Source organism: Panulirus ornatus, chromosome 41, assembly GCF_036320965.1.
Source record: "Panulirus ornatus isolate Po-2019 chromosome 41, ASM3632096v1, whole genome shotgun sequence".
In the NCBI taxonomy this organism is placed as follows: domain Eukaryota; kingdom Metazoa; phylum Arthropoda; class Malacostraca; order Decapoda; family Palinuridae; genus Panulirus; species Panulirus ornatus.
This window is the reverse complement of record NC_092264.1, coordinates 13,552,870-13,567,274: the sequence shown is the minus strand read 5'-3', so window position 1 is coordinate 13,567,274 and position 14,405 is coordinate 13,552,870. Positions and strand designations below refer to the sequence as shown.

At 45.7% G+C, this 14,405-nt stretch overlaps 1 protein-coding gene across 3 annotated transcripts in view; it reads left to right on the top strand.

Annotated features, from left to right (window-relative positions):
- LOC139761682 (neurotrypsin-like) overlaps nt 1-14,405 on the top strand; it is a 92,246-nt gene that overhangs the window by 39,367 nt on the left and 38,474 nt on the right. For all 3 annotated transcript variants that reach the window (XM_071686012.1, XM_071686013.1, XM_071686014.1), the window contains 2 exons: nt 1,988-2,148; nt 7,917-8,120. In XM_071686012.1, coding sequence (XP_071542113.1) covers nt 2,014-2,148; nt 7,917-8,120 — 339 coding nt within the window. In that variant the 5' untranslated portion in view covers nt 1,988-2,013. The remainder of the gene's footprint in view (nt 1-1,987; nt 2,149-7,916; nt 8,121-14,405) is intronic.

Sequence of the window (14,405 nt, the reverse complement as noted above, 5' to 3'; positions counted from 1 at the left end):
TGACAGACACGAGACACCATCAATGACAGACACGAGACACCATCAATGACAGACATGAGACACCATCAATGACAGACATGAGACACCATCAATGACAGACACGAGACACCATCAATGACAGACACGAGACACCATCAATGACAGACACGAGACACCATCAATGACAGACACGAGACACCATTAATGACAGACACAAGACACCATTAATGACAGACATGAGACACCATCAATGACAGACATGAGACACCATTAATGACAGACACAAGACACCATTAATGACAGACATGAGACACCATCAATGACAGACATGAGACACCATCAATGACAGACACGAGACACCATCAATGACAGACACGAGACACCATCAATGACAGACACGAGACACCATCAGTGACAGACATGAGACACCATCAATGACAGACACGAGACACCATTAATGACAGACACGAGACATCATCAATGACAGACATGAGACACCATTAATGACAGACACGAGACACCATTAATGACAGACACGAGACACCATTAATGACAGACATGAGACACCATCAATGACAGACATGAGACACCATCAGTGACAGACATGAGACACCATTAATGACAGACACGAGACACCATCAACAGTGTTGCAATAGAACACTGTAAAGAACCTGTTTCCCTGTGGTCATTTCCCCCTCAATCTATCGTCTCTCATGACTCATGATGTTGCTAGAGTGGACGTATTTGCTCACTAGGACGTGTCAGATGTCAGAGAGAAGCAAGTTACTTAATCATTCCAAGGAATTAATTGTGTCAGCTCATTTAGATCACGCGCACCTCCCTCATGGATGGGTGGCTGCTGACAGAATCGTACTCCAAACTGAATTACATGCAAAATCTATCTATCTATCTATCTATCTATATCTATCTATCTATCTATCTATCTATCTATCTATCTATATATATATATATATATATATATATATATATATATATATATATATATATATACATAGCGCAAGGAACCAGAAGAAAGAATGGACCAACCCACTCGCATACAAATGTATATACATACACGTCCACACACGCACATATACATACCTATACATTTCAACGTATACATATATATACATACACAGACACACACACACACACCCACACACACACACACACATATATATATATATATACAAAATTCATACTTGCTGCCTTTATTCATTCCCGTCGCCACCCCGCCACACATGAAATGACAATTCCCTCCCCTCGCATGCGCGCAAGGGAGCGCTAGGAAACGACAACAAAGGCCACATTCGTCCACACTAATCTCTAGCTGTCATGTATAATGCACCGAAACCACAGCTCCCTTTCCATATCCAGGCCCCACAAAACTTTCCATGGTTTACCCCAGACGCTTCACATGTCCTGGTTCAATCCATTGACATCAGGTCGACCCCAGTATACCAAGTCGTTCCAATTCACTCTATCCTTACACGCCTTTCACCCTCCTGTGTGTTCAGGCCCCGATCGCTCAAAATCTTTTTCACTCCATCCTTCCACCTCTAATTTGGTCTCCCACTTCTCCTCGTTCCCTTCACCTCTGACACATATATCCACCTTTATCAATCTTTCCTCACTCATTCTCTCCATGCGACCAAACCATTTCAAAACACCCTCTTCTGCTCTCTCAACCTCACTCTTTTTACCACCACACATCTCTCTTACCCTTTCATAAACCACCTCACACCACATATTGTCCTCAAACATCTCATTTCCAGCACATCCACCCTCCTCCGCACAACTCTATCTATAGCCCACGCCTCGCAACCATATAACATTGTTGGAACCACTATTCCTTCAAACATACCCATTTTTGCTTTCCGAGATAAACGTTCTCGCCTTCCACACATTTTTCAACGCTCCCAGAACTTTCGCCCCCTTCCCCACCCTGTGACCCCATTCCGTATAAGTCAAGCCACGTTTTCCTTTGATGCAACGTACATGTCGACAGAGACGAGCGAGAGGAGCTGTGCTCGGATGTGGGTGTGGTCAGGCTCTCCTCCAACACGGACACCAACATCCCGGTCAGCAGCCTACGGCACCGTCTTCGTCAAGTACCAGCAGGAGTGGAGCACCATCTGTGGCGCGGGGTTTTCCACAGACGATGCCAAGGTAACATGTGAGGGTGACGGGGCGATAAGGTGGGCCTCCCGTGGTGTGGTGGTTAGCGTTCCTGAACGTGACGCATTCACGGGCCGCCTAGGGTCGAGCGCATGGGTTCGAATCCTAGATGCGTTAGTCGGTCCACAGTTAACCCAGCTGTTCATCCATCCCTAGGAGTTGGTAGATAAAATGGGTACCTGGCTCAGGTTAGGATATATATATATATATATATATATATATATATATATATATATATATATATATATATATTTTTTTTTTTTTTTTTTTTTTCAAACTATTCGCCATTTCCCGCGTTAGCGAGGTAGCGTTAAGAACAGAGAACTGGGCCACTGAGGGAATATCCTCACCTGGCCCCCTTCTCTGTTCCTTCTTTTGGAAAATTAAAAAAAATTGAGAGGGGAGGATTTCCAGCCCCCCGCTCCCTCCCCTTTTAGTCGCCTTCTACGACACGCAGGGAATACGTGGGAAGTATTCTTTCTCCCCTATCCCCAGTATATATATATATATTCTATTTTTTATTTTGCTTTGTCGCTATCTCCCGCGTTAGCGAGGTAGCGCAAGGAAACAGACGAACGAATGGCCCAACCCGCCCACATACACATGTATATACACACACGTCCACACTCGCACATATACATACCTATACATTTCAACGTATACATATATATATACATACACAAACATATACATACATACACATGTACATATTCATACTGTCTGCCCGTACTCATTCCCGTTGCCAACCCCCGCCACACATGAAATGGCAACCCCCTCCCCCCTCATGTGTGCGAGGTAGCGCCAGGAAAAGACAACAAAGGCCACATTCGTTCACACTCAGTCTCTAGCTGTCATGTATAATGCACCAAAACCACAGCTCCCTTTCCACATCCAGGCCCCACACAACTTTCCATTGTTTACCCCAGACGCTTCACAAGCCCTGGTTCAATCCATTGACAACATGTCGACCCCGGTATACCACATCGATCCAATTCACTCTATACCTTGCACGCCTTTCACCCTACTGCATATATATATATATATATATAGGGTAAGACAAGAAGTGGTACCTGGAGAGGGGCGCACTTGATTATTGTTGGACATATACACGACTGAGAACGATGAAAACAGTCGCCATTTCCCGTAACAGACAACAGACGCTCGTCCGTGCGTGAGGAAAGAAGAGTGGTTGTTGACCCGATGAAGCGGGACGTGTACGTTGAAGTGGGGGTGTTGCTTGAGGAGGCTACATCGTCGTCAAGTGACAAAACAAGACTACAATCCCGTCAAAGAACATGTCGCTTTCGAATGAGTCCCTCCTGCCCCTGCTGCTGGGGCGGAGCGCAGACTTGAAGCGGCGGAAGGCCCTGGATAAGGTGTCCTTGGATTATACAAACCCCAGGACCCACCCGTGTAAAGCGTTCGAAGACAGTAAAACATATGTAGAGAATACCGTGACGATGGAGAAGAGCGGTGGTGAAAATGATATGGAGAAAGTTGAGTTAGGTGGAGGAGAGGACGTGATGTGTAGGGGACGAGGACAGGATGTGTGGGGGACGAGGACAGGATGTGTGGGGGACGAGGACAGGATGTGTGGGGGAGGACGATGGGATGTGTGGGGGACGAGGACAGGATGTGTGTGGGACGAGGACAGGATGTGTGTGGGACGAGGACAGGATGTGTGGGGGACGAGGACAGGATGTGTGGGGGACGAGGACAGGATGTGTGGGGGACGAGGACAGGATGTGTGGGGGACGAGGACAGGGTGTGCTGGGGACGAGGACAGGGTGTGCTGGGGACGAGGACAGGATGTGCTGGGGACGAGGGCAGGATGTGTGGGGGACGAGGACAGGATGTGCTGTGGGACGAGGACAGGATGTGTGGGGGACGAGGACAGGATGTGCTGTGGGACGAGGACAGGATGTGCTGGGGACGAGGACAGGATGTGCTGGGGGACGAGGACAGGATGTGCTGGGGACGAGGACAGGATGTGTGTGGGACGAGGACAGGATGTGCTGGGGACGAGGACAGGATGTGTGTGGGACGAGGGCAGGGTGTGCTGTGGGACGAGGACAGGATGTGTGGGGGACGAGGACAGGATGTGCTGGGGACGAGGATGAGATGTGTGGGGGACGAGGACAGGATGTGCTGGGGACGAGGGCAGGATGTGCTGGGGACGAGGACAGGATGTGCTGTGGGACGAGGACAGGGTGTGCTGGGGGACGAGGACAGGATGTGTGGGGGACGAGGACAGGATGTGCTGGGGACGAGGACAGGATGTGCTGGGGGACGAGGACAGGATGTGCTGGGGACGAGGACAGGATGTGCTGGGGGACGAGGACAGGGTGTGTGTGGGACGAGGACAGGATGTGCTGTGGGACGAGGACAGGATGTGCTGGGGACGAGGATGGGATGTGTGGGGACGAGGACAGGATGTGCTGTGGGACGAGGACAGGATGTGCTGGGGACGAGGATGGGATGTGTGGGGGACGAGGACAGGATGTGCTGGGGACGAGGGCAGGATGTGTGGGGGACGAGGACATGATGTGAAGAACGAGGACATGATGTGAGGAACGAGGACATGATGTGAAGAACGAGGACATAATGTGAGGAACGAGGACAGGATGATGTGAAGAACGAGGACAGGATGTGTAGGGGACGAGGACAGGATGTGTAGGGGACGAGGACAGGATGTGTAAGGGGACGAGGCCATGATATGTGAAGAATGAGGACATGATGTGAAGAACGAGGACATGATGTGAGGAACGAGGACAGGATGTGTAGGGGACGAGGACAGGATGTGTAGGGGACGAGGCCATGATATGTGAAGAACGAGGACATGATGTGAGGAACGAGGACATAATGTGAGGAACGAGGACACGATGTGAGGAACGAGGACAGGATGTGTGTGGAACGAGGACAGGATGTGTGGGGGACGAGGACATGATGTGAAGAACGAGGACATAATGTGAGGAACGAGGACAGGATGTGTGAGGAACGAGGACATGATGTGAGGAACGAGGACATGATGTGAAGAACGAGGGCATGATGTGAGGAACGAGGACAGGATGTGAGGAACGAGGACAGGATGTGAGGAACGAGGACAGGATGTGAGGAACGAGGACATGATGTGAGGAACGAGGACATAATGTGAGGAACGAGGACAGGATGTGTAGGGGACGAGGCCATGATATGTGAAGAACGAGGACATGATGTGAGGAACGAGGACAGGATGTGTGAAGAACGAGGACATGATGTGAGGAACGAGGACATGATGTGAGGAACGAGGACAGGATGTGAGGAACGAGGACATGATGTGAGGAACGAGGACAGGATGTGAGGAACGAGGACAGGATGTGTAGGGGACGAGGCCATGATATGTGAAGAACGAGGACATGATGTGAGGAACGAGGACATGAGGTGAGGAACGAGGACAGGATGTGTAGGGGACGAGGCCATGATATGTGAAGAACGAGGACATGATGTGAGGAACGAGGACATGAGGTGAGGAACGAGGACAGGATGTGAGGAACGAGGACAGGATGTGTGTGGAACGAGGACATAATGTGAAGAACGAGGACATGATGTGAAGAACGAGGACATGATGTGTGAAGAACGAGGACATGATGTGAGGAACGAGGACAACATGTGTGAGGGAAGGGGACCTCAGACACGTAAGGCAGGGAAGTTCCTCCCTCCCAGTGCTGATCATGGAGGCACAATTGGCACCTTGCCCTTACGCATCGCAAGAGCACCTCTGAGGACGGCTCTGTAGAGCAGCACCGTGCCTTGCCCTTACGCATCGCAACAGCACCTCCGAGGACGGCTCTGTGTAGAGCAGCACCGTGCCTTGCCCTAACGCATCGCAACAGCACCTCTGAGGACGGCTCTGTGTAGAGCAGCACCGTGCCTTGCCCTTACGCATCGCAAGAGCACCTCTGAGGACGGCTCTGTGTAGAGCAGCACCGTGCCCGCTGCGACATTTGGGTCTGATGCATACATACAACTGTACCTTCGTCCACATTTGCGACGACTAGTTTGCGATTCTTTAGGTGGTAAGAGGACACACACACACACACACACACACACACACACATAAATGTTGGGTTATATATATATATATATATATATATATATATATATATATATATATATATATATATATATATATATATATATAGTTTTATCCCTGGGGATAGGGGATTAAGAATACTTCCCACGTATTCCCTGCGTGTCGTAGAAGGCGACTAAAAGGGGAGGGAGCGGGGGGCTGGAAATCCTCCCCTCTCGTTTTTTTTTTTTTTTTTTTTTTTTTTTTTTTTTTTTTTTCCCAAAAGAAGGAACAGAGAATTGGGCCAGGTGAGGGTATTCCCTCAAAGGCCCAGTCCTCTGTTCTTAATGCTACCTCGCTAATGCGGGAAATGGCGAATAGTTTAAAAGAAAAAAAGAAAAGAAAAAGTTGTGTCCGGATGATGCGTGTTATCAAATACAGAAGCAATACTTGATCAAATAAAAGAGATAAAAATAGCAAATACAGAGGCAATACTTGATCAAATAAAAGAGATAAAAATAGCAAATACAGAGGCAATACTTGATCAAATAAAAGAGGTAAAAATAGCAAATATATAAGCAATAATTGATCAAATAAAAGAGATAAAAATAGCAAATACAGAAGCAATAATTGATCAAATAAAAGAGATAAAAATAGCAAATACAGAAGCAATACTTGATCAAATAAAAGAGATAAAAATAGCAAATATATAAGCAATAATTATCAAATAAAAGAGATAAAAATAGCAAATATATAAGCAATAATTGATCAAATAAAAGAGATAAAAATAGCAAATATATAAGCAACAACAGATCAAATAAAAGAGATAAAAATAGCAAATATCTCTTTTTTTCTAGGAAAAGGTCATCATTTGATACCGTTTTGCCATCTTTCCTTGTCATGTTCACCCTCCACCTATCTATCGCGTCGGGCGCTGAGAAGAACATATGCCAAGTCTTCCCTTGGACCATCGTCAGCCCATGGCGTCCTCATTCTGACGCGTCTATTCATCGGATCCTCATAGTGTCATTTACCTTAGCCATGGCTGACACGCTCATGAGTGACAATGGGACTCAACCCCAGTGTTTTCCTCGTCTCCTTGTAGACAGGTCTCTGCTCTTCGCCCATCTCACACTGGGACACTTGCATGGCACTGGACGTTTGGGCCAGGGAGCCGACGACAGTTGATGTGGCGCGCCAGTAAGGTGAACTCTTTCAGACGTCTTTGGTAACCTGTGCGAAAAACGTCGTATGATGGATGATGTTTAACTGGACGACTTGCGACAGCGTTGGCATCGAAGTACGCGAAGGGATTGAGAGTTTCATATACGACGAAAATGAACGAGTCTATAAGAGGAGAGAAATGAGGTACACCAAGCGCGTGTGTTGAGGACATATTAAACTTGTCCTACGAGTCCACCAACTTACTTCGCGCGTCCATATGAGCGGCAGGTAGGTCCTGACACATTGGTGATGCACAGAGCCCAAGCGATGCCTGTAGTCTTCCTTCACGACCCTGGTGGAACTTGGGAGCACACAAGGTTTTTATAAGCATACCTGTCGTCCCTCCTTAGTTTCATATTTCTTCTAAGTGTAAGATGAGGCAGGGCGGAAAGCACATGCGAGTCATTTCAGTAAAGTTATTTGACAATCATCTTTCATGGCTGTAGATCATAATGCTATTTACCCACACGAATCTCAATTCTAGGTGATCTGTCGGAGCCTGGGCTACGGGTCAGGGTGGGTGGTGCCATTCTCCCTTTCATACTTCGGGGTAGGCACGGGCCCGGTTCACGTGCACAAGATGGAATGCCGTGGCTACGAAGATTGGATCAGGGAATGTCCATCATTCGTGTGGTCGCAGTCTCTCTGTGTCCACCACCTTGATGTAGGTGTCTTCTGCTATGACGGGGTAAGTTTCAAATAACAAAAACAATATATATATATATATATATATATATATATATATATATATATATATATATATATATATATATATATATATATTATCATTATTATTATTATTATTATACTTTGTCGCTGTCTCCTGCGTTAGCGAGGTAGCTCAAGGAAACAGACGAAAGAATGGCCCAACCCACCCACATACACATGTATATACATACACGTCCACACACGCACATACACATACCTATACATTTCAACGTATACATATGCATGTATACCCAGACATATACATATATACACATGTACATAATTAATACTTGCTGCCTTTATTCATTCCCATCGCCACCCCGCCACACATGAAAAGACAACCCTTCTTTTTGACAACAAATCTTTTTCACTCCATCCTTCTACCTCCAATTTGGTGTCCCACTTCTCCGTGTTCCCTCCACCTCTAACACATATATCCTCTTGGTCAACCTTTCCTCACTCATTTTCTCCATATGACCAAACCATATCATAACACCCTCTTCTGCTCTCTCAACCACACTCTTTTCATTACCACACATCTCTCTTACGCTTTCATTACTTACTCGATCAAACCACCTCACACCACATACTGTCCTCAAACATCTCATTTCCAACACATCCACCCTTCTCCGCACAACTCTATCTATAGCCCACGCCTCAAAACCATTTAACATTGTTGGAACCACTATTCCTTCATACATACCCATTTTTGCTTTCCAAGATAAGGTTTTCGCCTTCCACACATTTTTCAACGCTCCCAGAACTTTCGCCCCCTCCCCCATCCTGTGACTCACTTCCGCTTCTATGGTTTCATCCGCTGCCAAATCCACTCCCAGATATCTAAAACACTTCAATTCCTCCAGTTTTTCTCCATTCAAACTTACCTCCCAATTGACTTGTACCTCAATCCTACTGTACCTAATAACCTTGCTCTTATTCACATTTACTCTCAGCTTTCTTCTTTCACACACTTTATCAAACTCAGTCACCAGCTTCTGCACTTTCTCATCCGAATCAGCCACTAGCTCTGCATCATCAGCGAAAAACAACTGACTCACTTCCCAAGCCCTCTCATCCACAACAGACTGCATACTTGCCCCTCTCACTAAAACTCTTGCATTCACCTCCCTAACAACCCCATCCATAAACAAATTAAACAACCATGGAGATCACGCACCCCTGCCGCAAACCGATATTCAATGAGAACCAATCACTTTCCTCTCTTCCTATTCGTACACATGCCTTACATCCTCGATAAAAACTTTTTACTGCTTCTAGCAACTTGCTTCCCACACCATATATTCTTAATACTTTCCACAGAGCATCTCTATCAACTCTATCATATGCCTTCTCCAGATCCATAAATGCTACATACAAATCCATTTGCTTTTCTAAGTATTACTCACATACATTCTTCAAAGCAAACACCTGGTCCACACATCCTCTAACACTTCTGAAACCACACTCCTCTTCCCCAATCTGATGCTCTGTACATGCCTTCACCCTCTCAATCAATACCCTCCCATATAATTTCCCTGGAATACTCAACAAACTTATACCTCTGTAATCTGAACACTCACCTTTATCCCCTTTGCCTTTGTACAATGGCACTATGCATGCATTCCGCCAATCCTCAGGCACCTCACCATAAGTCATACATACGTTAAATATCCTTACCAACCAGTCAACAACAGTCACCCCCTTTCCTAATGAATTCCACTGCAATACCATTCAAACCCGCTGCCTTGCCGGCTTTCATCTTCCCCAAAGCTTTCACTACCTCTTCTCTGTTTACCAAATCATTCTCCCTAACCCTCTCACTTCGTGCACCACCTCGACCAAAACGCTCTATACCTGCCACTCTATCATCTAACAAATTCAACAAACCTTCAGAATACTCACTCCATCTCATTCTCACATCACCACTACTTGTTATTACATCCCCATTAGCAACCTTCACCGATGTTCCCATTTGTTCTCTTGTCTTACGCACTCTATTTACCTCCTTCCAAAACATCTTTTTATTCTTCCTAAAATTTAATGATACTCTCTCACCCTAACTCTCATTTGCCCTCTTTTTCACCTCTTGCACCTTTCTCTTGACCTCCTGCCTCTTTCTTTTATACATCTCCCAGTCATTTGAATTATTTCCCAGCAAAAATCGTCCAAATGCCTCTCTCTTCTCTTTCACTAATATTCTTACTTCTTCATCCCACCACTCACTACCCTTTCTAATCTGCCCACCTCCCACTCTTCTCATGCCACAAGCATCTTTTGCACAAGCCATCACTGCTTCCCAAAATACATCCCATTCCTCCCCCCCTCCCCTGATGTCCTTTATTATCACCTTTTTCCATTCTGCACTCAGTCTCTCCTGGTACTTCCACACACAAGTCTCCTTCCCAAGCTCACTTATTCTCTTTACTCTCTTCACCCCAACATTCTCTCTTCTTTTCTGAAAACCTTTACAAATCTTCACCTTCGCTTCCACAAAATAATGATCAGACATCCTTCCAGTTGCACCTCTCAGCACATTAACATCCAAAAGTCTCTCTTTCACGTGCCTATCAATTAACACGTAATCCAATAACGCTCTCTGGCCATCTCTCCTACTTACATACGCATACTTATGTATATCTCTCTTTTTAAACCAGGTATTCCCAATGACTAGTCCTTTTTCATCACAGAAATCTACAAGCTCCTCACCATTTCCATTTACAACACTGAACACCCCATGCATACCAATTATTCCCTCAACTGCCACATTACTCACCTTTGCATTCAGATCACCCATCACTATAACCCGGTCTCGTGCATCAAAACTACAAACACACTCACTCAGCTACTCCCAAATCAATTGCCTCTCATGATCTTTCTTCTCATGCCCAGATGCATAGGCACTAATAATCACCCATCTCTCTCCATCCACTTTCAGTTTTACCCTTATCAATCTAGAGTTTACTTTCTTACACTCTATCACATACTCCCACCACACCTGTTTCAGTAGTGCTACTCCTTCCCTTGCTCTTGTCCTCTCACTAACCCCTGACTTTACTCCCAAGACATTCCCAAACCACTCTTCCCCTTTACCCTTGAGCTTCGTTTCACTCAGAGCCAAAACATCCAGGTTCCTTTCCTCAAACATACTACCTATCTCTCCTTTTTTCACATCTTGGTTACATCCAAACACATTTAGACACCCCAATCTGAGTCATCGGGGAGGATGAGCACTCCCCGCGTGACTCCTTCTTCTGTTTACCCCTTTAGAAAGTTAAAATACAAGGAGGGGAGGGTTTCTAGCCCCCCGTTCCCATCCCCTTTAGTCGCCTCTTACGATATGTTGATGTATATCAACTGACTTATATTTCTCTCTTGTGTCTCCCCTGGTGATGAGATTATTTCACGAAAGTGCACTTGGGAACTTATCGTGTTTCATTTTCCCCGTGGACTCATAGGAATATATATATATATATATATATATATATATATATATATATATATATATATATATATATATATATAGGCATGTGTATGAGTAGGAAGAGAGGAAATTGAGTGGTTACCAGTAAATATCGGTTTGCGGCCGGGGTGTGTGATGTCTCCATGGCTGTTTAATCTGTTTATGGATGGGGTTGTTAGGGAGATGAATGCAAGAGTTTTGGAGAGAGGGGCAAGTATGCAGTCTGTTGTGGATGAGAGGGTTTGAGAAGTGAGTCAGTTGTTCGCTGATGATACAGCGCTGGTGGCTGATTCGGGCGAGAAACTGCAGTTGGTGACTGAGTTTGGCAAAGTGTGTGAAAGAAGAAAGCTGAGAGTACATGTGAATAAGTGCGAGGTTATTAGGTTCAGTAGAGTTGAGAGACAAGTAAATTGGGAGGTAAGTTTGAATGGAGAAAAACTGGAGGAAGTGAAGTGTTTTAGATATCCGGGAGTAGATTTGGCAGCGGATGGAACCATGGAAGCGGAAGTGAGTCACAGGGTGGGGGAGGGGTGAGGGTTCTGGGAGCGTTGAAGAATGTGTGGAAGGCGAGAACGTTATCTCGGAGAGCAAAAATAGGTATGTTTGAAGGAATAGGTGTTCTAACAATGTTATACGGTTGTGAGGCATGGGCGATAGATAGGGTTGTGCGGAGGAGGGTGGATGTGTTGGAAATGAGATGTTTGAGGATAATATGTGGTGAGGTGGTTTGATCGAGTAAGTAATGAAAGGGTAAGAGAGGTGTGTGGTAATAAAAAAAGTATGGTAGAGAGAGCAGAAGAGGGTGTTTTGAAATGGTTTGGTCACATGGAGAGAATGAGTATTGAAAGACTGACAAAGAAGATATATTGTGGAGAGAACGAGAAGTGGGAGACCAAATTGGAGATGGAAAGATGGAGTAAAAAAGATTTTGAGTGATCGGGGCGTAAACATGCAGGAGGGTGAAAGGCGTGCAAGGAATAGAGTGAACTGGAATGATGTGGTATTCCGGGGTCGACGTGCCGTCATTGGATTGAACCATGGCATGTGAAGCGTCTGGGGTAAATCATGGAAAGTTTTGTGGGGCCTGGACGTAGAAAGGGAGCTGTGGTTTCAGAGCATTACACATGACAGCTAGAGACTGAGGGTGAACAAATGTGGCCTTTGTTGTCGTTTCCTAGCGCTACCTCGCGCGCACGCGGGGGAAAGGGGGGTGTCATTTCAAGTGGCGGCAGGAATGGATGAATGCAGCATGTATGAATATGTACATATGTATATATGTATATGTCTGTGTATGGATATGTATGTATACGTTAAAATGTATAGGTGTGTATATATGTGAGTATGTGGGCGTTTACGTATATACATGTGGATGAGGGTGGGTTGGGCCATTCTTTCGTCTGTTTCCTTGCGCTACCTCGCTAACGTGGGAGATAGCGTCAAAGTATAATAAATAAATAATATATAACATTTGTGTCTAGGCAGATCTTCTCTCAAACATGTCTCATTGAAGTCAGCCTTCATCAATTTCTTGCTGACGTTCTCAACTAGTTTAACGATTCTCTCACACTGCTGAGGTAGACGACCAATAAGCTGGCCAAAGGTCGTAACAAGGGTAGAGGAATCGAAGTAGAAACCAGAGGTGTAATTTGTCTCAGGCATACAGTTAACACAGTACATTACAATAGAGCGTTTCGTGACTCGTGTCAAATTATCGACCAATTAGGGATGAAGGAATGTTAGACTTATCCACGGTGGAGTTAGAGGAGAAACGAGAACCAAAGAGAGATGCTTTGTCTGACGGGAGAGACAGCTATAGTACCGTCAGAACGGAAAAGCGAAGGGAAGGCAGAGCGACAGAAGTTGCTAGTGATGCCCTTAGCTAAAGACCAGTAAGGTTTGCCAGTAGACGACGAGGAGAGGTTATCGCATTTCCTTTGAATAAAGGAACGCTTCGCCTCACGGGAAAGTACTTGCTGTTATTACTGGCAGTGATAACAACTGAATGGGAGTCAGAGGAAGGAGAGTTTTTCCCAAGCCCGATCTGCCTGGTCCCTTGCCTGACTGGCCTCAGAACAGGAACGGTTGAACCATAGATTAGATGAAGAGATCGTCTTTGAGGAAGAGGGAATAAATGCTTCCATTCCCGCAAGAGTAAATAACCAACTGCTCTCCGTGACTTTGTGCTGTTACTGAGAATGAAGTGCCTGGCATGTTGAGGTGTGATTGTTTTGAGAGGAGCTTACACGTCCACATACACAAATATACCCACGTATACATCTCAATGTAAACATATATATACACACAAAGACATATACATATATACACATGTACATAATTCATACTGTCTGCCTTTACTTATTCCCATCGCCACCTCGCCACACATGGAATAACAACCCCCTTCCCCCTCATGTACGCGAGGTAGCGCTAGGAAAAGACAACAAAGGCCCCATTCGTTCACACTCAGTCTCTACCTGTCATGTAATAATGCACCGAAACTACAGCTCCCTTTCCACATCCAGGCGCCAAAAAACTTTCCATGGTTTACCCCAGACGCTTCACATGCCCTGGTTCAATCCATTGACAGCACGTCGACCCCGGTATACCACATCGTTCCAATTCACTCTATTCCTTGCACGCCTTTCACCCTCCTGCATGTTCAGGCCCCGATCACTCAAAATCTTTCTCACCCCATCTTTCCACCTCCAATTTAGTCTCCCACTTCTCCTCGTTCCCTCCACCTCTGACACATATATCCTCTTGGTCAATCTTTCCTCACTCATTCTCTCTATGTGACCAAACCATTTC